At 35.2% G+C, this 26,870-nt stretch overlaps 1 protein-coding gene across 1 annotated transcript in view; it reads right to left on the bottom strand.

Annotated features, from left to right (window-relative positions):
- RSBN1L (round spermatid basic protein 1 like) overlaps positions 1-26,870 on the bottom strand; it is a 65,161-nt gene that overhangs the window by 24,278 nt on the left and 14,013 nt on the right. The window contains exons 2-3 of the mRNA XM_024738090.1: positions 9,667-9,783; positions 1,649-2,289 (exon numbers count right to left, since the gene is read on the bottom strand). Of these exons, the coding sequence (XP_024593858.1) occupies positions 1,649-2,289; positions 9,667-9,783 (758 nt within the window). The remainder of the gene's footprint in view (positions 1-1,648; positions 2,290-9,666; positions 9,784-26,870) is intronic.

The raw sequence follows: 26,870 nt of genomic DNA, 5'->3' as shown, positions 1-26,870 counted from the left end.
AGGACTTTGGGCAATTATTTCTTCTCTCACTGTTTCCTCATTGCTAAAATTAAATTGTAATGAAGAGTAAATGAGTTATTACATATAAAGTGCTTAGAATAGTTCCTGGCAGTCAGCATTCAATAAATATAGTAGATACTATCACTAGATGACAGTCTAGTTCTACCACTAAACACAGGTGTAATCTCAGACAAATTATTAACCATTCTGAAATTCTATAAAATGACAGGGCTAGTGACAGATGCTCTACAGCTCCCTTTCGGCTCTAAAAAAATATTTAAATTCCAATTCTCAAACATGTTATATAGGCAATAAGTACCCCCCACACACACATTAAAATTTTAAATACCAGCATATTTTCTAGATTTCAGTATATTACACAATGTACACCAAACATACTGTGGGGTGGGGGGTTGGTATGAGAGGATGTTATTGCATGTCCAGACTATCATTTAAGGTGGAGACTATAACTTGAACACATATCAAAAAAAGAAATATACTCAAAATAAGGAAAAGAGACCTGGATGAAGTTTAAGGAAATTCTGTTCTATTCCTGGCACTGTTGTGTAACCTGGCACTGAGTAACCTTAAAACCCTAAGTTACTCCTATCTACGTTTGTTTAAGTTGAGAAAGTTCAGGATAGATGATCACTAAAAGATCCCTTTGAAACTTTCTTCACTTTTTTCCTCTTTCCAAACTAGAATGTCAATTATTACTTATAATACCGAAAGTTTAGCACAAATAAATGTGAAAATTGGTTGATCTTTGAACTAAGCAGTCTCTGCTCTGAGAATGAGTAACAATGCACCAGACTTAGATGGGCCTACATTCACTTCCAAGAGCAAGTGGACTGGATTCTGCCTCTGCTTTTTTTTTTTTTTTTTTTTGTGGTACGCAGGCCTCTCACCGCTGTGGCCTCTCCCGTTGCGGAGCACAGGCTCCGGACGCGCAGGCTCAGCGGCCATGGCTCACGGGCCCAGCCGCTCCGCAGCATGTGGGATCTTCCCAGACCGGGGCACGAACCCGTGTCCCCTGCATCGGCAGGCGGACTCTCAACCACTGCGCCACCAGGGAAGCCCTGTCTCTGCTTTTAAAATAATCTATATTCTACAACACAGAGAAGGGTAGGAAATAGAAAGTAGCTCAATATATGCACTGGTCTGCTCATTTTCTCACATAATCACATATTTAACTGATGATTCCTTTGTATCACAATATATTTAATAGCCAACATTTATTCAGCACCTTCCACATGATGAATGCAATGCTAAGCATTAAAGCATTACTGCATAAAGCAAGAAGACAATTTTAAGTGATGTTCAAGTAAGAGAACTATTGTATGGACTGGAAAAATACATAGCGAAATTCATTTCACTTCCAAAATAAATCCATGGTAAAAAGGACAACAGAATCTTAATTATTTCACTGATTTTCTTTAAAAAAAAAAAAAAAAAACACAGATAAATAGAAGCTGAAATTTAACCTCTAGCGTTCACATCAAGAAAGTAATTTATTCTTAATATTCCCAAGAGGTTTCATTATATTCTTATCTCTTTATTTCAAACGTATAGCAAAATGAGGAACAAAGAACAGAAACTTGCCTAAAACATATAATTAAGTTAAAATAAAAAAACTAAAACCTCTTACCTGAGCATGAAAATTGGACATAGTTGTTGTCTCTATATCCTTCTTTCCCAATATCTCCATTTTCACTGGTGAATTGGGAAAATTAAATGAAAAGTAGTCTAAAAAATCAGGTAAATAAGTAGCTGCCCCATGAACAATACCCATTACATAGAAAGCTGCAGAGTTCTCGTTTTCACTGAACACCAGACCCACAAACTCTTCTGCAAACCTCTCCATCTCCACAGGAGACAGGTGGGAGAGTTCATTGCTGTAGGCGTGGATAACTGATGCACCTCCATTAGGCTGGTGCTCAATATGAATGAGCTGTTTGAACTCCAAAGTGTCCAACCTTTTGAGGTTGTTCTGAACCCGTGGCTCCTTTAATGAGACAAATGGAAACTCACTGTTCTCTGGAATTTTGGAATCATAGTTCTTGGTATCCAAATTCTTTCCACTGTAATCCTTTATGTTATCATTTAGGATGCCTTTGGCTTCTTGATCTTCAACATCAGACAGCAATCCTGAGCAGATGGTTTGAATAGATTTGCTATACATTTTTGGACGCTTCCGTTTTTCATTCTCTTTGTGTTTCTTTTTCTTCTTCTTCTTTGCCTTCTTAATTTGTAAGTCTTCTACACTTGTTTTTGGTTTCTCCTTCCCACCTGTTGGGAAACATTTTTTTTGAAACTCTGTATTTTAGTTTCTTTAAAAACCATGCTTTAGCAATTGTTTTATAATAAATAAGCAAAATTCACTCAGAATGAAGTTTATATTTGGGACTTGTTTTACACAGTATTGACAATCATAATTTAGTCAGGTTCTTTCCCTCTCTCTCCACACACACAGGCACAAACACACAGAGGAAGGCTTAAGAAAAAGTTATGCCTAGAGTGCATGGTACCATTCTGACATGTAGCAGATGCTCAATCAGTATTTACTGAAGTAACAAAACGAATGCTTTAGAAACCATAATCTTCAAATTCTAAATACAGAAAGTCAGAAATGGAAAGATGAACAAAAGTCAATATGAACAATGCCCTGCAGATGCTTTCCATCGATATATATCATTTTTACTTTAAATTCTTAAAAATTGCATATAGGTGTCAAGACTTACAAATCATAAAAGGAGAAAAATACTTGCATAGTGTATCAGCAACAAACATAGCAATTCCTTAGCTTTTTACCATGTGTCCTCCTTGGTAAAGTACTCTTTCATCCAAAATGGGCTATGTTAGATCTACTAGAGTCTACAAAGTTTCCAGTGAAGACCTAACAAGGTACCATAAGAGATGACAAAATTAGAATCATTTATCATGTCCTAAGTACAAATGATATCCATGTACTGGTAAAGAGAGAAATTTAAAAAAGGAAAGAAAGAAAGAAAAAGATATGGGTCATAGTAAGTTTATATATTAATGAGTTTCTGTAACCAAAGGCAAGTAGACCCTGGACTCAGTAATTCAGAAATCCAAAGAATAAAAGATTAATCCACAGAGGCTATACAGCTATAGAATTTAAGTGTACATATATAAATACAACATTATCACAGTATACTTATTTCTATACGATACGAAAAATAGAAAAGAGTAAACATCCTCACGAGAAAATATTATGCTTCCTAAGATAATATGAAAAAAGTCATTAAGATAACAGTTGAGGAAAGAAGGCATTCACTGTTTCCATCTGTTATTTCACTTTCATAGATAACCTGTCATGAACTAAGTTTTCTCAACCTGCTTCTTTAGCCAAATTCTTCCATCCTCACATATCTCTATTATTCTTTTCTGTCTCTGGTGAATGAGATGTCCTGCCTACTTCCCCAAAATAAGTCCATCCCATCAACTCCAAAACCCTTGCTTAAAGTTCTCTATCCTCTTCTTTTGACCATCAAACTTCTTATAAAAAACTGCAATGCCCAGTGCCTTCCCTTTATTAACCGACCATTCTTATCCCCTAAATTCTAGGTCTGCTTCCAGTCTACTCAAATTTACTTTCCCAGAATGTTCATATATCAAATCCAATGATATTCTCTCAAATCACTTCCTGATCTCTCCAATGTTTTATGTAATTACCCAACTCATCCTTGATTATTTTTTACTTCCATGATACTACTGCCTTAATTTTTGGTCTAAAAGCCTCATGACTATCTCTCATCCTTAATGCGGGAGCCATATTAATCATTCTATACGTTTTATATATTGCTTTGATCATGTTCATCCCTTGACTCAACTGCTTTCAAGCGTTCTCAAATACAACCTCTTCAGTCTGGAATCCAGGGTCAATGCCCTCCAGTACGCCATGCTCTGGTCCAATCTGCACTACTTACAATTTCTTATGAAACATACCTAGTCCAACTTTATCTTTCTACTACTGGCAAAGGCATTTTCTTTCCCTAAAATATCCTTGCCCTGCCTAGTACTTACTACTGAACTCTTTCTTACCCATCCTTTAAAGACTACTCTTACATCATCTTCTTCATTTTGTTTTCCCTCATCTTTGTAGTTGGAACTGAAATCACTTCACTCTAAACTCATGTTATTATATATTCTATATCTATGAATATGGTCATATAAAGTTATTATTTTTTCATTCATAGGATGCCTGTATAATATATGTCCTTCAGGATACTGTATGAGTGAAACAAATAACTTGGATGAATTCAGAGTGAAACACTTTTTTTTACCAATCATCAAATCCCTCCTGGCATCTAGTACACTGCTACAGATGAACATTTAATGACTCCATGAATGCAAAGATTTCTCTCACCAACAGACTACCTGAAGTTCATAGGTTTTTTCCCTTGTCTCCCATTCAGTCAGTTTTTCACCATATGAATACTATCACTAAATCCTAACCCTGAAACAACAACCATAAATATTCTCTCAAGTTCATAGCAATTCTTGAAAAAGCAAAGTTTAATGTTAATAATAAACTATCTCTTCTAAAAATTCGTAAGTATGCAATGGAGACCAAATTGGTATCATTATGAAAAGCAAAACTAAAACTCTGTCAACATTATTGATTATGCAGGTTTGCAAAGTCATAAAATGCAACACTTAAAACAGTGTTAATTTTCTCGAGTCTACATGTAAGTAGCTTTAAAATATATTAACAAATTCATACTTGCTACCCAGGTATAAACTATCAAAACATCAGATTCAGGTTAAAATCTTAGGAAAAAATTAATAATAGAAAGTTAAGGGCTTCCCTGGTGGCACAGTGGTTGAGAGTCCGCCTGCTGATACAGGGGACGCGGGTTCGTGCCCCGGTTCGGGAAGATCCCACATGTCGCGGAGCGGCGGGGGCCGTGAGCCATGGCTGCTGAGCCTGCACGTCTGGAGCCTGTGCTCCGCAACGGGAGAGGCCACAGCAGTGAGAGGCCCGCGTACCGCAAAAAAAACAAAACAAAACAAAAAAAAAGGAGTTAATCAAAATGAAAGATAAAAGAGGTTTATATTCAATATATGTAAGTAAAATCCAAATGAGTCAAGCAAAAAAGACAGTAGTGTATTAAAAAACAGGACTTAAAGTTTAACGGGCTTAGGTATAATTAATAACTAAACTGGAAATACATGTAAAATTGTACAAATTAAATGGTGTGCCAAAATAAGCAGAATTTCATTTGAATGAAAATATAAGCTTAATATCCTATTATATTTACAACTAACACATATTTTAAAGTTAAAATAGTAAATATCCAGTCATGTTACTTTAAAATAAAATAGGTACAACAGTTTGTCTATTTCTTAGTCACAAGGATGGATGAAAACAGTAGTAGTATAATAGAAACTGGAAAATACAAACTAATAAGAAATTAGTCAAGAGACTATTATATTGAGCATCAAGTAATTAAACTTCCATGACAAACTACTCTGTAATTAAAGTCAGCACAGTGTGCAGAAAAGAGTTAAACATAACACATCTGAGACTGCTACCCTCAGGCCTGCTTGCAAGGGTGGTCTCTGGCTGGTATCTGAGAACTTGTATTTTGGGAAGGTTACTACCATTCCCTCATAAGAGTGGCTCACTGTACCTGAACTGTTTGTGCAAACAATATGGTTTACATTGAACACCTGTTTTCCTTCTGGAATTTTGCTACATGCTACACAGGGGGAGCCTATGTGACCAGCTCCCAGTAGACACCCTGACTATTGAGTTTCTAATGAGCTTCCCTGGTAGACAACATTTCACATATTTTATCACAATTCACTGCTGGAAGAATTAAGTGCATCCTTTGTGACTCCACTAGGAGAGGACTCTTGGAAGCTTGTGCCTAGCTTCCTCCAGAAATTGCCACATGTGCCTTTTCTCCTTACTAATTTTACTTTGTATACTCCACTATAATAAACCACAGCCATGAGTACAAATTTATGCTGAGTCTTGTGAATCCTCCCAGCAAATCATCAAACCTGGGGGTAGTCTTGGGGATCCCCCCTCAGTGGGTACAAGTAAAATGCATTCTTTACATTTAAATCAAATCAAGGCACTAGCCTTTACTAGGTAATTTTTTTAAAAGTTTTATACAATCTCTCACTCATTTAATGTCTTGGAATGATACATGAAATGCAACAGATACATATGTAGGAAATTTTTAAATACTTAAGGAGATAAGATCATTTTGAATACTAATGTTTTTCTCTTATACTAAAAGGTATTTAAAGTACATATTTACTCTAAATTCGTAATTCTTCAAACGGAGCCCAATAAATCAGAACTATAGTGTTTTTTTTAAAGGATCCTGGTAAATACCTATAACGGAAAGAATTGCTAAGTAATATGGACCCTCAAAAAGTATAAAAGTATAAGGTTAATGCGAGACCCTCCCCACAAAGAGCCACACACATATGCACAGTTGACCTCAAACACACACATACACACACACACACCAAGTAGACACACACATGCACAGATAGCCAAAGAGAATCTGACACAGAGAGAAATGGAGACACACACACAGTCAGAAGAAAGAGGCACTCATACAGAGACAGAAAAAAACCACACACACAAACAGATAAAAAAAACAGCATGCGTTGTTAATGGCAAATTATTTTTTAAAAATCTTTAAAAATCACAAAATCACTGGAATTAATTTCCACTCCTAACCTTAGTATATTTTTAGTGTTAATAAAGGAAAAATAAAGGTTGCCCAGAGATACTGGATATGATTTCATATCTAATATGGGAAGTAATATATATATATATAATTCCATTATCATACACAGAAACAAAGCAGTAATTAGCTTAGCTATTTTCAACCTTTGGTCTTTGGGGAATGACTTTCCTTTTTTGGCACAGCAACATCTTCGCTCCTCCTGTCATGAATTACCTACCTGTGACCTTTAGTACACTACCAATAACCTTGAACACTGGCTTCTTTTCATCCCCTTTCTACCTGCTCGTCAGCAAGCTTCACTGATATGCTATAATGATAAAATTTACTCTCAAGAATACTATAATCATAACATCCATGTTCTCACACCTTATCAATAAACAACAAAACGGCTGAAACACATAAGTGTACTCAGAAAAAGTAGTTGGTAGACATTAGTTATAAAAGGATGAGCTAAATAAGCTTATGTTTCAAATTTATTTGTTCCTTTAAACTGTTTCTAATAAAGCAAACTCCTATTTTATCAGTGAAAAACATTTACAAGATTTCTGCATCAATAAAACATTTCTGGCATGTATATAATCATGTACATATTTCTAGTCATAATGCAGTTTTTAATGAAAATGTGGAAGAAATAAGACTGGTGTGGAGTAACAGTTAGTTACTTTATTTTTTTCCCCCTTTTAAAAAAAAATTTTTTTTTTTTTTGGCCGTGCCCCGCAGCATGCGGGACCTTAGTTCCTGGACTAGGATCAAACCGTGCCCCCTGCAATGGAAGCACAGACTCTTAACCACTGGGCCACCAGGGAAGTCCCATGGAGTGAGAGTTAGCATCTACTGTCAGATATTCAAGTGTCATCACCAATCAATCAATGCCTGCGTCTGCCATAGCTTGCAATTGTTAGCATTATCAGAAGGAGAAAATTTTAAGGAGAGAATAAAAGTTGAAAGCCATAAAAGAAAAAGGGACATAAAGTAGTAAATAATAGGATACTTACTGCCCCCACTTAACTGATTCTCTTGTTGCTCCAGGACACCAGTAAAAAAGGATGCCTTTCCCTGATCGTAAGGCTCACTTGGGAAATGGCCGGCCACACAAGCAGAACAAACTGTTTTTGCCAGATAGTAGCAATAGCTTACACTTACTCAGTGCTTACCATGGGACAGGCACAATTTCTCAAATTAATCATGTTTTTATTCATTTAATTATCTATATACTACCCACTAGGAGGGGAGATAGTTTTGTCATTGTTTTTAATCACAAGAGTTAATCTTTCATGTGTTTATAAGTAACATTCATAGCTACTTATTGAATACCTGAGGGCTAGACAACTGTACTTGGCACTTCCCCCTTACTTTACCTCATTTAATCTCTGCAACCCTGTAAGACAGTAATTATTATTTACCTCCATTTTACAATAAATTGATTTGCCTATGGTCATCCCAGAGGTCACCAATTTATTTCCAAATCTATCTCTTTTTTTCCCCTCTATCATCACTAGGTTTTAGTTTAGCTCGATTCAAAATACCTCTTAAATTTTTCATTTACTTCAAAGTCAAGGTTACCACTGTATATTACTGGAAAATCTCCACTTTTCAGGCTATTTAAAATTCTGTTTGCACATGTAATTTCTAGGTTCACATACTTGACATTAATCGTATGTTAGGAATCTAACATTCAACCAAGTGACAGGAATTTACATCACTGTACAGACGGATAACAAAATGACTATATGACTAAACCAATAGGGTAAAAATAAGAAAACATTTCAAGTGTTAATCATTAGCTGCTGTAGAGCACTAGTGTGATTATATTCAACTCCTGCCTCAAAGGCTTACAGTCTATTTAGACAACATAGATAAAACACACTGGCAAAAAAATAGAAGAAAAGGACCATGAGCATTCACCAAGTAGCCATCAACTTAAGCTCTGACATGTTTCTTCAAGGTCAAAAGAATTTTATAGAAAATAAAGTTCTGACAAGTAGAAAATAGAGCTTAGACAAAGTGCCACCAAAGAACATCTGGAAACAAAGAATGAAATGAAATTATAGAATCTAATACTGTTTACTTTAAATAATATAAATTAACCAGTAATTTCATTGCACCTACAGTGCTATGGCCTTTTCTCCCTTATGCAGATAGAAAGGCTTATCCACACATAAATTCAATATGAAATTAATCAAAGTCAACGTGTTCTGATCCACAAATTGTTAACTTGATGAGGCAGCAAATGAATTTGCTAGCTATCTAGCAACCAAATGCCACTGATTCTTCTTACCTTGCTATCTAAGTGAATTTAAAACTATCCTTCTATCACAAATTCTCTCTGGAAAAGTTCAGATTTATTGACAGGATTTATATTATTACCTCACCATCCACCCCTATGTATAAACAACAACTAAAAATAGTTGTAATGAGAAAAAACAGGAAACAAAAAGAGGATATTCTTAAGCATGCAAGAAACAAACAGTAAAACAACACCTTCTTATTTAGCTCAGAGTAAAATGCTCCCTCTAAATCCCAGACTATGCTATGGTGATTATCATCAAATACTGGTAAGATCACTTCCTCCACCATAACTATCATGCTAAAAATTTCTTTAGCCTTTTATTTTAGATTATCTAAATATGGATAAAGACTAGTAATATAAACACAGAGTTAGAGAACCTATTTTCAAATAATTTAAGGAACTTTATAATTACCTTTAGTACTTTCTAATAACTCACTAAATAAATATACTAAAGACATATTACTACACAGATTAGAAAACCTCACTATTATATTTACTTTTCATAGTCTGACCACAAATGTTTATTCCCAGCAAAATTCAGCACCAAATAACATTTCTTACTTTAATCACTAAGCCAATACATATATACTGAACAATGTAACACAGTACAACTGAAATCACTTAATATAAACTTACTTTTCAGCAAAATCTTTACTTCTCCATTTTCTTTCTTGATCTCATTCATTATTTTATGCTTCTTTTTTTCTCTTTCCTTTTCTTTATCCCTTTCTTTAATTTTGTCTTTGATTTTATCTAAAAGACAAAATAAATATTTAAAACTATTTTAAAATTTTATTTTTTTCATGAACTACAGTGAAATTTCTAGAATTACAACACACAAAGAAAAACAAACATGCTTTTTTTTCTTTCTCTAAGGTTTTAGTTATTTATAAATTTCCTTTCATATATTGAACACTGGAATACATAATACATCATAAACTATCAAAATTTATCACTACACATTTTATTCTAAAGATTATTCTTCACATACTTCATGTCCAATACAACAACAAACTAACTTCAAATCACTTAAAGTAAGTGGCTAACTTTAATCGAGAGAGTAAACTACAACGGAAAAGGGGCTAATTTTGAAGCTGGGCACATCTGGATTGGTTAACATAACACTGGAAAAAATACTCATTCTCAATATTCTAATATGTAAAATAATGGTTGATATCTTTCTCATGAGTTACTACAAGGACTAAATGAAGAAAGATATAAAATGACTACCCAGAGCCTGGTATATATATATAAGACTAGATGTTAGTTCCCTTATACTTGCACCTTTTAAAAAAGATATGACTGACATGGCTAACTGGTGATATTATGATATTAAAATAAAGGGTATAGGAACTCTAAGAATCAATGACCTGCATTCTAAAAATTCAAACTTTGTGTGTATAAAATTATTCGATGTCCTTTTAATTATTGTTGTTCAATCAAGCTCCTATGCACCCAACAAAAGACGAAATGCAGAGGAGAATTTTAAAATAGTGATGAAATCCTTGTCTTCAAAAAGCTTACTACTGATTAAAAAGCTATGATGGAAACACACAAAACTGCAAAAAGCCTGTAATGTAACACCCAAGATTATATAACATATATGCCAATTGCATAATTTCTTAAAATCCCTCCTTACTTCTCTTTCTATAAATACTACCCTAAGTTCAGGTCCTAGTCACCTAATGTTTAGATTACTGTCTTGATCAGCTCTGCAAACAGAAATATAATGGTTACCACATACGTAAATTTAAATTTTCTAGTAGTCACATTAGAAACAAAACAAAACTAGTGAAATTAATTTTAGTAATATTTTATTTAGCCAATATATCTAAATCATTTCAACATGGAACCAATACTAAAAACGTACTGAGATATTTTACATTCCTTTTTTCCTAATAAGATTTCAAATTCCAGTCTATATTTTACACTTATGGCACATTTCAATTCAAAGTAGCTCAACTTTAACTGTTCAAAAGCCACATGAGGACTTCCCTGGTGGCACAGTGGTTAAGAATCCACCTGCCAATGCAGGAGCCATGGGTTCGAGCCCTGGTCCAGGAAGATCCCACATGCCGTGGATCAACTAAGTCCATGTGCCACAACTACTGAGCCTGCGCTCTAGAGCTGGCAAGCCACAACTACTGAGCCCACGTGCCACAACTACTGAAGCCCGCTCGCTTAGAGCCCATGCTCCACAACAAGAGAAGCCACCGCAATGAGAAACCCACACACCACAACGAAGAGCAGCCCCCGCTCGCTACAACTAGAGAAAGCCCGCATGCAGCAACGAAGGCCCAAAGCAGCCAAAAATTAAATTAATTAAAAAAAAAAAAAAGCCACGAGTCTAGGGGCTACCATACTGAACGACTCTCCAAACTACTTAACTAGATAATTCTCAAAAAAGTTAAATCTATGTATTTAATAAACATTTTAAAACTTATTAATTTAAAAAACACAAATTCAAACAAGGTATTTTCACCTATCAAACTGACAAAGTGCTTTTTTTAAAGTGATAATACTCAAAGCAGATGAGAGGACAGTTGATGGCTGAGCAAACTAAAACAGGGATTCACTGACTTAACAAATACACATTGCTGAGTATAAGAAAAAGTTAGGGACACAGAGATGAAAAATCTAGATAAAGTCCTCATATGTTCATATACAACTTATTCTAAAATTCTAGAATAGATTAAGCTGTTCTCACACTTCAGATTGGCTCACTACTCTTAATTTTTGCTGTTTTAAAGTCCTTGAAAACATGTCATAGGCTGTCATCCAGCCATAAAATGTCAGTACAAATAGCTGGAGCTCAGACACATATATAAGTTAATATTGCCTAAGTAACTACACATTTTTAAATGAACTAGTTATATATCGTTAACCACAACTGAAGAAAATAGTCATCTGAAATGTCTCAGCATTTCTTTTCCCTATTAATCTTATTAACCTAAAAGTATTATTTCAATAATTATTAAACTTTTAGAAGTTTATTAAAGTATAATATACATACAGAAAAAAGCACATAAGTATACAGCTCAATTTTCACAAAAATGAACAGCACCCGGAACCCATCTCAGGTACCCCCTTCCAGTCTTTATTATGCAGCACTGCTAAGGGTAACCACGATCCTGACTTCCAACCCCACAGATTAAAATAACTATAGAATTTTAATGACATATATAAAGAATATGATACACTATAAACCATCACAGTCACAAAACAAGTTTTTTTCAGAATAAAATTAAACTAGTTTCTCAGGAAATAAAACTATAATATAATATGACCCAATTTTTATAGACTTTATTTATAAATATACTTATTTATAGACATTATAGACTTTATTTTTTAGAGTAGTTTTAGTTTCCCAGCAAAATGGAACAGAAGACAGAGATTTCTCATATATACCTCCTGCCTCTACACATCACAATTTTTTTTAATTTATGATTAATATACACATTCAGAAAACAGACTGAAAGATAACAGTGCAAATCATTAAAAGCCATTACTTTTATTTTTTTTAACATCTTTATTGGAGTATAACTGCTTTACAATGGTGTGTTAGTTTCTGCTGTATAACAAAGTGAATCAGCTATACATATACATATATCCCCATATCCCCTCCCTCTTGCGTCTCCCTCCCACCCTCCCTATCCCACCCCTCTAGGTGGTCACAAAGCACAGAGCTGATCTCTGTGCTATGCGGCTGCTTCCCACTAGCTATCTATTTTACATTTGGTAGTGTATATATGTCAATGCCACTCTCTCACTTCGTCCCAGCTTATCCTTCCCCGTCCCCGTGTCCTCAAGTCCATTCTCTTTGTCTGCGTCTTTATTCCTGTCCTGCCTCTAGGTTCTTCAGAACCTTTTTTTTTTTTAGATGCCATATGTATGTGTTAGCATACGGTATTTGTTTTTCTCTTTCTGACTTAATTCACTCTGTAGGACAGACTCTAGGTCCATCCACCTCACTACAAATAACTCAATTTCATTTCTTTTTGTAAGCCATTACTTTTAAGTGGCAAAAAGTTTCTAAGTTTCTGCAATAGGAGCATATTAGTTTTGTAATACAGGAAAAGGGGTTTTGAAATATGCCTTCAAGTATGGTATTAAATAGTTCAAGTAAAAATAAGTTGAAGGTGTGAAGTCATTATACAAAAAACACCTATGGAAACAAAAACAGTGGCATAGTCAAGACTATAAGAGTGACTGATGACATAACTGCATTTACCTCCTACCCTATACTACACCCAAAACCTTCAAAGCAAAGGAAGCAAAAACAAATCAGTCTATATATACATAGTAGAAAAGCATTTCTTTCTCTTTTTCTTTTTTTTAAATAAAGACTTTATATTTTTTGGCTGCGTCGGGTCTTAGTTGCGGCACGTGGGTTTCTCTCTAGTTGTGGCCTGAAGGGTTTTCTCTCTCTAGTTGTGGCACCGGAGCTCCAGAGCACATAGGCTCTGTAGTTTGTGGCACGCATGCTCTCTAGTTGGGGCCATAACAAGTCAGAACCTCACTGTCTATAAAACCTCAAGTCTGCTGCTACCACACTGTCATGCATTCATATTTATAAAAGCCACTTCGAGGTCTTTTCACAAGGAAAAGACTCCCTGGCATCAAGTTTACAGTTATACATTGTTCTTTAACAAGTGTCATTCTTAGTTTTTACTTCTTTTCATGACCATGAATTTGTACAGTTTTATCCTTCATGATTTAATCTAAGGCTTGGAAAGAATTTCTAGCTCATCTTCCCATCACAATTCTTAGAATAAAAGTGAGAATTATTCCACCATAAGAACAACAAATTATGTTTTGAAAAGCCCAATTTAACATAAGGACACTTTTTATTTGAAAATACAAAGGGGGATAGGGGACAGACGGAACACAGATGCTAAGAGACCCATGATATGATTTGAATTTAAAGATGCAAAAGGAATCTAAGAATGGAGGGAAAGAGAAGGAATAAATAAGTCATTATCAACTCAGAACATACTTTAAATTATATATGTGGAAAAACACACATGGGCTAAAGACATGCCTTATACGTAGAAGTTAAGATATAAAAAAGAAAGCTGATGAAAATAATTTCAAACAAAATATAAATGGGATTTTCAAACATATGGTCAACTTATGATTTAGCAGTATATGCCACATATGCATCAATGTAACATGTATTTCACTCACCCAATACATTTCTATTGAGCATTTACGTGTATGAGATAAAAATGAGTAATAGTGCTGCACTAAAGAATGTTAAAATCGACAAGGTATCAGTTGATTTTTATTATAAGTACCACTTTGGAAACCAGTTCTTAAATAACAAAATAAATGTTTTCGTCTGATTATAATAAAATTCACTTGTCTCCACAAGTATTAATGTCATTATAATAATGTAGGGATGAAAAACACACACACACAAGTATTATATGAACTGCTCCAGTAAGAAAGCAAAACATAAAAAGTTTTGTAAATACTTTTAAGAGACTGATCAAATAATACATCAACAAACCATTCATCTGGAATCTTCAGAATTAATTCACAGATTTCCAGATAACAGAAGATTGCCACCCATTTTTTAACAGTTCTAATTACTTTAAAAAATGTACTACATACATCCCTGCTTTCAAAAATATAAGAAATATAATTTACTCTTTTCATTTTGACAAAAATTTTAACTCTCACTGTCATCCTCATATTGACCTCAAAAACAGAAGAAAAAATTAACTGTTCAAAACTAAATAGCAGCTGAGAATCATTTCATTTTTATTGTCTCACCTGTCTCTTATCACTTCAGGTAAAAGACGTGACAGCTCTAACTTCTGGCAGTCACTGATAGGCTCATTCTCATTTGTTCTGTGCTAAGAAACTAGACCAGGTCCATTGTGCTATAATACAGCAAGCAGGTTCTCTATATCACACCGTATTCTAGTTAGTTACAAACATATCTTTCTTCTTAGCATTATTCCTAACCCCACCAGTGTACATTCCTTGAGGGTAGAGAAGGCTCTCCCTCAATAAATGCTTGTTCAATGCATGAAACGAGTCCTGTAATAAAAGTGAGAAATTACTGTTATTTTCTACAGTACATCATGACTTTCTCTCCAATAAGGTGCTCCAGGTTGATCTTTGTTAATCCTTCCTTCTTTTCCATGGCAAGGAAGGGAATTCTTAGTCCTGAAAGTCTTTCAGTAGTAGTTCTTCAAATGTATATCCCTTTTCTAACTGACCTGGTCATTTCTGACAAACAGTTCTAAGATTTAATAAAGCTATTCCTCCAATAACAGTAGGGATCCAAAATTTTTCTGGGTAAGTCTCAATAAAGACAAATAATTTTCCCCAAAAGACAGTGGGCTGATTTCTTTTTTATGCAGAGTTCTTTTTATATAAAGAACTTTCACAATTTACCACCAAAAAAAAAGAAAAATTAAAAATAGAAAAATAAAATTTTAAAAAGAAAATAGGAAAAGATACAAAGGACACAAAACAAGCAAATTTCAAAGAATGCTAATGTCAAACATGAAGAAAAGCTCAATTAAAATAACATGAAATCATTTCTTCACCTATCAAATTGACCATTTTTATTGAGATATCACTGACAAACAGCACTGAATAAGCTTAACGTGTATACAGCATAATGATCTGACTTACATACAGGACGAACTGATTACCACAGTAAGTTTAGTGAATATCCATCATCTTACATGGACACAAAATTTTTTAAAAGACCAATTTTCTTAAAAATAACAGTAACCAGTGCTGCTTGGCAAAGGTGAAGCGAAATAGGCACTTCTACACAGTGATCAGCATAAACTAATAGTCTTTACTGGAGAGCAATTTAACAATATGTTGGAAAAATATTAAAACTCATCATTCCTTTGATCCCACAATTCCACAACTAAGATTAATAAAAAGAAAACCAAGCCTGCACAAAAATACACATACAAGGGTCTTCATCCCACATTATTTTGAACAGTGAGAAACTGTAAATAACAAATGTTTAATAATGGAGATTGGTTAGATAAATGTGGTTATATTCAGAAATGGAAAATTATGAAGCCATTAAAAATCATGTTTAAATAACAGTTAACATTATGGGGGAAATGTTCATGATACGTTAGACGAAAACTGCAAGTTAATATATGTAAATGTAAATCTATAAAAGGATCCCAAATCTGACATATATATGTATACTGTGTGTATATATATAAACACACACACATATACACACATTTATGTGTATACATCTGTATATGTATGTATACACACACACATACGCACATACAGGGATCTTAAAACAAGGGTAATTGTTTAAAAGTTTATATAAGAAAGAGTTGGACTTCCCAGTTCTCCCACCCTCACCCCAAACATTCAAGTGATCATTTCAATCTCACCCTTTAAGACAAACACTGAAACTTTCATTTTCTGTAGGAACTGAACAGGCCTCAAGGCTCAGGTACCCTAGGCAAGGCAAAGACAAGCTGATTGTACTTCCCTAAAATACTCAAGCTGAATTGAATCAGGAAATTTAAAAAACAAGAACTTTTAAAAATTAAAAAGACAATAGCAAAACAGAAGGCTTAATTAAAAGGTTGGAAGAGATAAAGTTTAGATAATCTTCCAAAAAGCAGAGCAACAAGACAAAGAAGTGAAAAATAGCAAAAAAATAAGGCAACACAAAGGATCTATTCAGGAGATCTAATATCAAATTAACTGAAATTTCAGAAAAAGAAACCAATTGCATAAGGAAGAAAAATATAAATAAATAAATAAATAAATAAATATTTCCCATAAAAGATCAGTCTCCAGAATGAAGATTCTTCAAGGGATGAGTACAAAGAATGGACTTCACCACTGTAGCCCCTCTGGCCCCAAACACACCAGGCACACCCTCATGAAATTTCAGTACACTGGGGATAAAGAAAAGATCTTAAAAGCCTCCAGAAGAAGCGGAAAAAAAAAAAAGATCGCATATAAAAGATCAGGTAACAGTGTGGAACTGGACTCCGTCAATGCAACAGTAGATGCTAGAAAGTAATACAGCAGTAACTTCAAAATTCGTAATGAAAATATTTTTTAACCTAGAATTCTAAAATCTGCCAAACTATCAATCAAGCATGATGGAAGACATTTTCAGACAAGCAAAAGTTCAAAATTTTTACCACACATGCATCCTTTCTGAGGAAGTTACATGAGGGCATGCTAAGTAAAGGAGTAAACAAAGAAGGAAGAAGACATGAGACCCAGGAAACAAGGGACTCAGAGCACAGGAGAGCAACACAAGAAAATATCAGTATGAAAGCTGTGCAGCTGGCTTAAAGGGTTAACAGTTCAGGTCGAAACACAGGAATGGAGAAATGCAGAAACAAGGCCCCCCAGGAATAAAGGGGAATTGCCAGATTACCTCTTATCACACAACAGAGAATAAGACAGAAAATGAAGCAATAAGTATATACGTAAATGAAAAAGAGAGGCAATTTTTAGCTACATGAAAACCAAGAAAGCCATAGAGAAAAGGATCTCTGATTTGCACTGAACAGCATTTGCAAAGTCACAATAAGCCCTGATTATTGCTTCAACTAAGGTTTATGAAGTTATCAGAGATAGGAAAGAAGCTAAATTTTAAAGTGCTAAATTCTTATTTATTTTAACAAGAATGCAATATACGTCTAAAACTGATTGATTCAAAAATAAAAGGCAGAATGAGCATTTTATTTAGAAATTTGGAATTAAAAGGAGATGAGAATTAAGAATTACAGCCGGGGGAGGGATGGATAGGGAGTTTGGATTAGCAGATGCAAATTATTATAAATAGAATGGATAAACAACAAGGTCCTACTGTACAGCACAGGGAAGTATATTCAATATCCTGTAAAAAACCATAATGGAAAAGAATGTGAAAAATAATATATATATGTGTATATATATATATTTATGTATACCTGAATCACTTAGCTGTACAGCAGAAATTAACACAACATTGTAAATCAACTATACTTCAATAAAATAAATTTTTTAAAAAAGAGTTACAGGGCTTCCCTGGTGGTGCACTGTAAAAAAAAAAAAAAAAAAAAAAAAAAAGAATCCTCCTGCCAGTGCTGGAGACACGGGTTCAAGCCCTGGTACGGGAAGATCCCACATGCCATGGAGCAACTAAGCCCATGCACCACAACTACTGAGCCAGAGCTCTAGAGCCCACAAGTCAACTACTGAGCCCACGTGCCACAACTACTGAAGCCCGTGCGCCTAGAGGCCATGCTCCGCAATAAGAGAAGCCACGGCAATGAAAAGCCTGTGCACCACAAAGAAGAGCAGCCACCGCTCACCGCAACCAGAGAAAGCCCACGCACAGCAACAAAGACCCAATGCAGCCAAAAATAAATAAATAAATATATTTTTTTTAAAAAAAGAGTTACAGCTGGACAGGGGGCTGGAGACAGGAATGGAGAGTGTTATGGCCCTTTTTCACTATAAACCTTTCAGTATTATTTTATTCTTTTAATTAAATTTTATTTAAAAAATTTACAAAGCCATGGTCTTCCTCCCAAATACCCATAACCCCAGTCTAATCATGAGAAAAACATTAGACAAATCCCAATTGAGAGACATTTTACAAAATACCTGATTAGTATTCCTCAAACTGTCAAGGTCATCTAAAGCAAGAAAATTCTAAGAAACTACCATAGCCAAGAAGAGCCTAAACAGACATGATGACTAAATATAATGTGGTATCCTCATGGACCCCAATGTTCACTGCAGCGCTGTTTACAATAGCCAAGTCATGGAAGCAAACTAAATGTCCATCAATAGATGAATGGATAAAGAAGATGTGGTACATATATACTATGGAATATTACTCAGCCATTAAAAAGAATGAATTAATGCCATTTGCAGCAACACGGGTGGACCTGGAGATTATCATGCTAAGTGAAGTAAGTCAGACAGAGAAAGACAAATATCGCATGACACTGCTTATATTCGGAATCTAAAAACATGATACAAATGAACTTATTTACAAAACAGAAACAGACTCATAGACTTAGAGAAGGAACTTATGGTTACCAGTGAGGGAGGGTGGGAGAAGGGGAAAGACTGGGAATTTGACATTGACACGTACACACTGCTATATTTAGAATAAATAACCAACAAGGACCTACTGTATAGCACAGGGAACTCTGCTCAGTACTCTGTAATAACCTAAATGGGAAAAGAATTTGAAAAAGAATAGATACATGTGTATGTATAACTGAAAAAAATTAAATTAAATTAAAAAATAAAACTCTACAGAGCAAAAATTAATTAATTAAAAATGTGTTATCCTCAATAGGATCCTAGAACGGAAAAGGGAAATTAGGTAAAAACTAAGGAAATGTGAATAAAATATGGACTTTAGTTAATGATAATATATCAATACTGGTTCATTAAGTGTGGCAAATATACTATACAAATTTAAGATTTTTAACAATAGGAGAAAGTGAGTATAGCATATATGGGAACTCTGTACAAAGTTCCCAACTTTTCTGTAAATCTAAAACTATTCTAAAATTAAAAGCTTACTGAAATCTATACTTTATATAAATTTATAAAGGCAAAACGTAGTTAATTAAAAGAAAAACATACACACAGACACATACTGTACATGTGTATATAAATTTAACACTAATGGACAGAGCTCCAAGACACACTGTTAAGTTAAAAAGTACAAGTTACAGAAAAATGCATATAGGATATTTAGGTTTTAAAAAAATAAACTGAATATTCTTTTCTGTGAGTGTATATATGTATATACGTAAATGCATAGCAAAAGGTCTGGAAGGACAGACACAAACACCTAAGGAACAAAGGGAGCTCTTGGTTTTTATTTCATGTACTTTTAAATTATTTAAAATTTCTGCAACAGAAAGGGATACATATTTATGTATTACATGTGTAAATAAGTTGTTAGCCTAAATCTTCTCCCTGAAAGAACTGATAATTATTTTCAGACAAATATTTTTTAAGAAAGAATTAGAATCACTTAAGCCATATTAGAAGGAAAGAGATGAGTAAAAAACACTTCAAAATAAAATACTGAATTAATATACTAGAAACTAACAAACACACACAAATAATCTTACTTTTTCCCAAGTCCTCCCTTCATTTACAACTATTCAAATGCATTTCTGCCTCACTTTACATACATTACCTCAAGGTTATAATTTAAAAAGAGAAGAACAAAAGAAAGAAAGAAAATATAACACAATTATATATGTATACATATGAGTATGTATACATATATACATTTGTTAGATTTAATCGTTTTTAAGAGAAAGATAGAAATCCCACACAATATTAAGACTTATTAAACCACAGATTTTGCTATAAAGAGGGATATTCATACAGGCTCATTAGGTTTTTTTAAACATTTCTTTTTATTTATTTATTTATTTGGCCCCCCGGGTATTTAGTTGCAGCACACAGGCTCTTCGTTGCCTCATGAGAGATCTTCCTTGTGTCATGTGGGATCTTCAGCTGTGATATGCGGGATCTTTACTTGCATGTGAACTCTTAGTTGTGGCATGAGGGATCTAGTTCCTGACCAGGGATTGAACCCGGGCCCCCTGCGTTGGGAGCGCAGTCTTAGCCACTGGACCACCAGGGAAGTCCTCAGATTTTTTTCTTTTGTTTAATGTAAGTGTCATAAAAATCCACACTGGCAGTTCTTAAGAAATGTTGGTAGAATTTCATGCTAAAGCTTTCAGCTGCAATACATTCGTGTAGCCCAACCTCAAACAGGCTTCATGTGATCACAGTTTTACTCGCTTTGTTATATGTGCCATAATTCACGCTGCAATAATGCAGTCCATGAAACTGATCGGTCTAGCAACAACACTGATATCCTCCTCTATTATCCTTCCCGATCCACGAATAAGTATAGCTGGAAACAGATCTGAGAACAAGCAGGAAGCAGGAGAATAAGAGAAGTGATACAGAACTGAAGTGGGGAGGCAGAAGGGAAAGTAAATTACAAAAATAAGAATATCAACGGAAAGAAAAAGATGAAGGATACAATAAAAAGAGAAAGGACTGCACATACAGTGGATGGGGAAAGAAGACACTTATCACACCTCCTCCCCCAACAAAGCTAATCAAGACCACCAAATCCAATGTTTTCTCAGCCCTTTTTTCTCAGTCCTTAGTGCAACAGACATTATTGACCTCCAACTCAAAATTCTCCCTAAGTTGCAGTGAAACTGCACTATCCTACATGACTACTCAATAACTCACAATTTATCATCCCAAACCTGCACATTCCCCTAGGGTATACCCTAGGCATGCTTCCTCTCTTCTTTCTATTTCCTCTAAAAATGCAATCCTATGATTTAAACTATAACTTTAGGCAAATAAATCCCCAAACTAATCTTTCAACCCAACCCTTCCACCAAGTTCCACGCCTTCATCTCCTTAAGAAATATTTAACACCAAAATCATCATCTTTATCATATAACTAAGGCTCAAGCTCTCCTTTTAATTCTCTCTTTATGTTAATGGCACAAAATCCTAACATTAAAATTCAAAAAATTCTCAAAAACCTTTATAATACTTCCTTCTTCCATTTCCCCGTAACATTAAGTCACCTGCTCAGTTCAGTCTATTTTTCCATTAAAATATGTCTATCTTCCTTTCGCTTTCCATAGCTACCACCACCATTGATTCATTACCTTTTGAAAAAAAGTGATCTTCCTACCTAGAGTTTCTCTCCTCCCCACCAGTCCACTAAGCATAGAGTGACCAAATATTCCTTGAAAGTATAGTTTATCATGGCACTCTCTTCTGCTTTAAACAAACCCTACCAAAAAACGAAAATTCCCATAGTATGCCATTCAAGGATCTTAGTCAAGACTCACCTTATCTTTTAATAATTTCTTCTACTACTCATCCACATGTATACATACACAAAATTCCAGAATGTTTGATTCATTATTATTCAAATGTCTTACTCCAGTATTTTTGCTAATACCATTGAGCTGGAATGTCTTGCCCATCCCAACTCTGACTACCAAAATCCTACACAGCCTGAAAGATCTAGGTGAAATTCAGCTTCTTTCATTAAGCACTCCTAGATCCCTACAACTAGAAATGATCACTGCCTCTCTCTCTTACGATTTGAATTCTGATTGTGTAGCTGTTCCATCTGCCCTACTGGATTATAAACTCTTTTGTAGTTATCATATCTTACTCATCTTTGTTATCTTCTACAGAACCTAGAAGAGTGTTTTGCATATAAATGATGTTCAATATGAATGCAGTTTCCAGGGGAAAAAGAAGAAAATGGTTCAAGTAAATAGAAACAAGTTGCTAGTGATAAGCATCTAAAGTGTCAGCAGTCACAGAAGACAAAAAAAAAGGTCAATATGCAGAAAAAAGAAACAAGATGAGTAACAATACAGAGCCTTGCTTACACTGCAGCTAATTATCTCTCCAATTAAATTATAAATACTCTAAAAGCAAGAAATATAAATAGGGCTTCCCTGGTGGCCCAGTGGTTGGAAGTCTGCCTGCCACTGCAGGGGACACAGGTTCGAGCCCTGATCCGGGAAGATCCCGCATGCCGCAGAGCAACTAAGTCTGCGAGCCACAACTACTGAAGCCAGCGCACCTAGAGCCCGTGCTCGGAACAAGAGAAGCCACCGCAATGACAAGCCCCCACTCGACGCAACTAAAGAAAGCCCATGTGCAGCAACGAAGACCCAACGCAGCCATAAATTAATTTTAAAAATGCTCCTTTCAAAAAAAGAGAGAAATATAAATAGCTTTCCTCCTTGCATTCCCCCCACAGTGCCAAGTGTACAGCAGGCAGTAAATGCTTGTTGAATCCACATAAGAAAGAAGTACAGGACAAATTAGAGAAATCATAATGTAATATAAGAAAGTACATAAATTCTTTTATAAAACTCTAGAAATAAGCAGGGTATAGTGGAGATACAACAAGAGAAGAATAAGATAGTGCTGGAGTGGGGCAGTTGTCAGAAAAGTTTCCACAGAATTTGTTTTTTCATAGGAACAACTTAGAAATCTCACCTACTATCCTCATTTTACAGAGGAAAAAGTTGGGTCTCAGTGCACTTAAAAGATTTTCCCAGGAACAGACACTAAATGGCAGAACCAGGACAACTCCTAATCAGGTCCCCTTGTTTCTAGTTAAAAACTCTTATACCACACATTAGGAAAGAAAACCAATAAGTATAAAGAGAATTATTTACCATGAATGTTTTTTGATATTTAAAAATAAGAGACAGTTTCTAACTCATAACCTGCACATATATAAGCACTACTTCTGGCTCTTCTGCATCAAGTCTTGCCCAGTAAATAGAGTTGTACAATAGGGGAAGAAATAATGTATAAACAGGCTACAGAAACTTGGAAGGAAAAGAAGAAAACTTTTCCTTCCTATTTAAGGGATGGCTGAGATCTGACAGGCAAGAGGCAGATGGTATTTAAAACACCTGACTCCTCCTCCGGAGTTGTTTACCCATCCACACTGAGGGAGACTGCTGAAATCAGGGTGAATTGTCCTTATGGACATAACTGTAAAAACTGATACACTAAGAACCCCGAGATTTGAAAGACTTATGCAGACCCAGTCGACTAAGAACACAAGGACTTGTGAACTGCTGAAATGAGGGAGTGTCATGGAGCTTCTGCTGCTTGTGCTTGTATAATCAGGGGCAATAATAACTGACCTCTGAAGACTCCTTCTTTTCTAGTATTCCTTAATTCTATGTTTCTTTTTTTTTTTTTATAACGGGGAAATAGTACAATGACTCATACAGTAACAACATTCTGTGTTTTGTACCGCAGTGCAAAAAATGGTTCTGCCTCAAGATATGAAGAGGAAGTTCAAACTGTACAATTCTTATGTCTCCTACTACTCAGGAATAGGCCAAAAAAAAAAAAAAAGAAAGAAAGAAAGAAAAAAAAGGAATAGGCAGGTTGCTTTGGCTAACATATTAGAGGCCAAAAGAAAAGGAAAAAAAGGGACAAAATGTTGAAAATGGGACAGTTTAAGACAGCTGGAGATGAAGAAACTTTAAATGGATTGTAATTCAGTAGTCTCCCCTTACCCTCGGGGGATATATTCTAAAACCGGTTGGATGCCTGAAATCACAAACAGTACTGAACCCTACGTATACTATGTTTTTCCTACAATACATACGATAAAGTTTAATTTATAAATTAGGTACAGCAAGAGAATATTCAAATTGCCAGCATCACTACTCTTATGCTTTGGGGCCATTATTAAGTAAAATAAGGGTACATGAATATGACGGTAGATCTGATAACTGAGATGGCTGCTAAGTGACTAACAGGTGGGTAGCGCATGCAGTGTGTGGATGTGCTGGGCAAAGGCATGATTAACTAACTGGGAGGGATGGAGCAGGACAGTGCAAGATTTCATCATGCTACTCAGAACAGCACACAATTTACAACTTATGAATTGTTTATTTCTGGAATTTTCCATTTAATATTTTCAGATGGTGGTTGACCCCAAGTACCTGAAACCACAGAAAATGAAACCTCGGACAGGTGGTCTACTGTACGGTGGAAATAACTCAGGCTTTGCAGTTAGACATATTAAGTTCAAATTTCAGCTCTACCACCAACTGACCAACTGACACAAACAAGCTACTGAATTGTGTTGTGCCTCAGCATTCTCATCTGTCAAAGACAACAGCATTTATCTTTCAGATTTTTTTAGAAGAATTAAAGGCAACATATGCATTATTTCCAACACATGCCCAGTATATTAAAGGCACTTGATAAATGTAGCCATTACTGTTAAAAACAAATAGTAGAATTTTATTAGTAATGCCTCTAGTAACATGCATAGAGTGACAAAATAGTATAGCAGTAGTAGTCCCAAGAACACCAAAAAAAAAGTAACAGGAAAACAAAAATACTTATACACCTACATGAAAGCCAAGCCAGGCATAACATGGAAGAGTGGTCTGGGCTCCCTCTCCTGCCATAGCAAAAGATTTCAAGTCAGGTTTTCTTCATTGACCTAGCAGGAAAAATTTGCCTCTAAAGCAGAAGTATAATTACTTCTTCTTTTTTCAATATATTGTAAAACAAAGATATTAAGTAGTGAGATATTATAATTGGTATCTAGGTTACAGAATTAAACCACTCTAGTCACTGAATCTTACACTATAGTTGTTATATAAAATGTGACACATATTGAGCTTCCCTGGTGGCACAGTGGTTAAGAATCCACCTGCCAATGCAGGGGACACGGGTTCGAGCCCTGGTCTGGGAAGATCCCACAGGCTGCAGAGCAACTGAGCCCGTGTGCCACAACTACTGAGCCTGCACGCTAGAGCCCGCAAGACACAACTACTGCAGCCCACGTGCCTAGAGCCTGTGCTCCACAACAAGAGAAGCCACCACAATGAGAAGCCCGAGCACCGCAATGAAGAGTAGCTCCCGCTCACCACAACTAGAGAAAGCCTGCATGCAGCAATGAAGACCCGACGCAGCCAAAAATAATAAATAAATTTTAAAAATAAATAAATTAATTTTTTTAAAAGAGAAATGCATAATAGAAGACCCTTCACTATCCAGCCCCAATTTCTCTTTAAAAAAAAGTGACACATAAAACCTGGGACATTCTAGACCTCTTAAGTCGACATTATACAATTATTTAGTTAAAATTATACTCTATAATGCAAACAGTAAATCATATAGTTCTTTCCGGTTAATGTAATAACATAAGTGGGAACAAATGCTCTTTTTATACACTCCTAATTATATTTTTTCATACAACCAATTAAGGTTCTAAATTTTTAAAAGTTATGTATTTAGCTAATACCACTAAATAACTCTCCTATAGGTGCTTTATCTATTTCAGTTCAATGTAGAATATGCTCTTAATAAAATTTTACAAAACAAATATATCTATTAAGGCCCTAATAAGTATACAGGGAGGAACTGTTTCAAGCTTTCAAAGCTAGGTTAGAAGAAGCCTTGCTGTTTCCACCCAGGTCTCTTGGTCTCCTTCTGCCATGTAAGAAATCCTACTATCCTGATGAGGAGATCATGTAAAAAGGCACTGAGATGACAGGAGAGAGAGGGGACCAGCTCAGCATCTCATCATCCCTGACAGGCAACAGGCACATGAGTAAAGTCATGGACTCACCAGACAAGACTAACCATCAAATAAACACCACTGAGTAACCTCAGTCAGCCCCGAATGAAGCAAAATTACCTAGCCAATCCTGCTGAATTCCTGACCCAGAACATCATTAGATACAATAAAATGGTTGTTGTTTTAAGCCTCCAAGTTTTAGGTTAGTTTGTTACACAGCAATACCTAATGCAGTCTTCACAAAATCTTATGCTCAAAGAAGTTGGGCTAAGTTATGTATGTACAAGACATGCAATGACTTCAGAGAAATGTTAAAACAGAGTATCTTACAAAAACAACTGATATTTTAAAATCTACGATGAAGGGCTAGAATAAAGATGCTTAGCAATATATAATGTCAAAGCTATAAAGAGAATCAAACATCTATAAATTATTTCCTGCCTCAGTATCTGTGACACTGCATAGCTCAGTTTTCCTATATAGTTCCCATGAATGTTACACTTCATATAACGCTCTAACTAGAACTTCTTTAACTCTTTATTGAAATCCTACCACACTGTCTTTCAAAGTTTATCTCAAAACACCCTCTCCTTCCTCCTGCATCCCTTCGGGAGAGCAAAGGGATTCTTAAGAAAGAAAGGCATTCTTAACATCTACCTGCGCCCACTCCCACTAGCTACCACCACTACTTTCCATTGGCCTTGTGGTATTT

Source organism: Neophocaena asiaeorientalis, unplaced genomic scaffold (assembly GCF_003031525.2).
Source record: "Neophocaena asiaeorientalis asiaeorientalis breed wild unplaced genomic scaffold, Neophocaena_asiaeorientalis_V1.1 scaffold170, whole genome shotgun sequence".
Taxonomy (NCBI): Eukaryota; Metazoa; Chordata; class Mammalia; order Artiodactyla; family Phocoenidae; genus Neophocaena; species Neophocaena asiaeorientalis.
The sequence above is the reverse complement of the archived record's forward strand: the minus strand, read 5'-3'. Positions and strand labels throughout refer to the sequence as shown.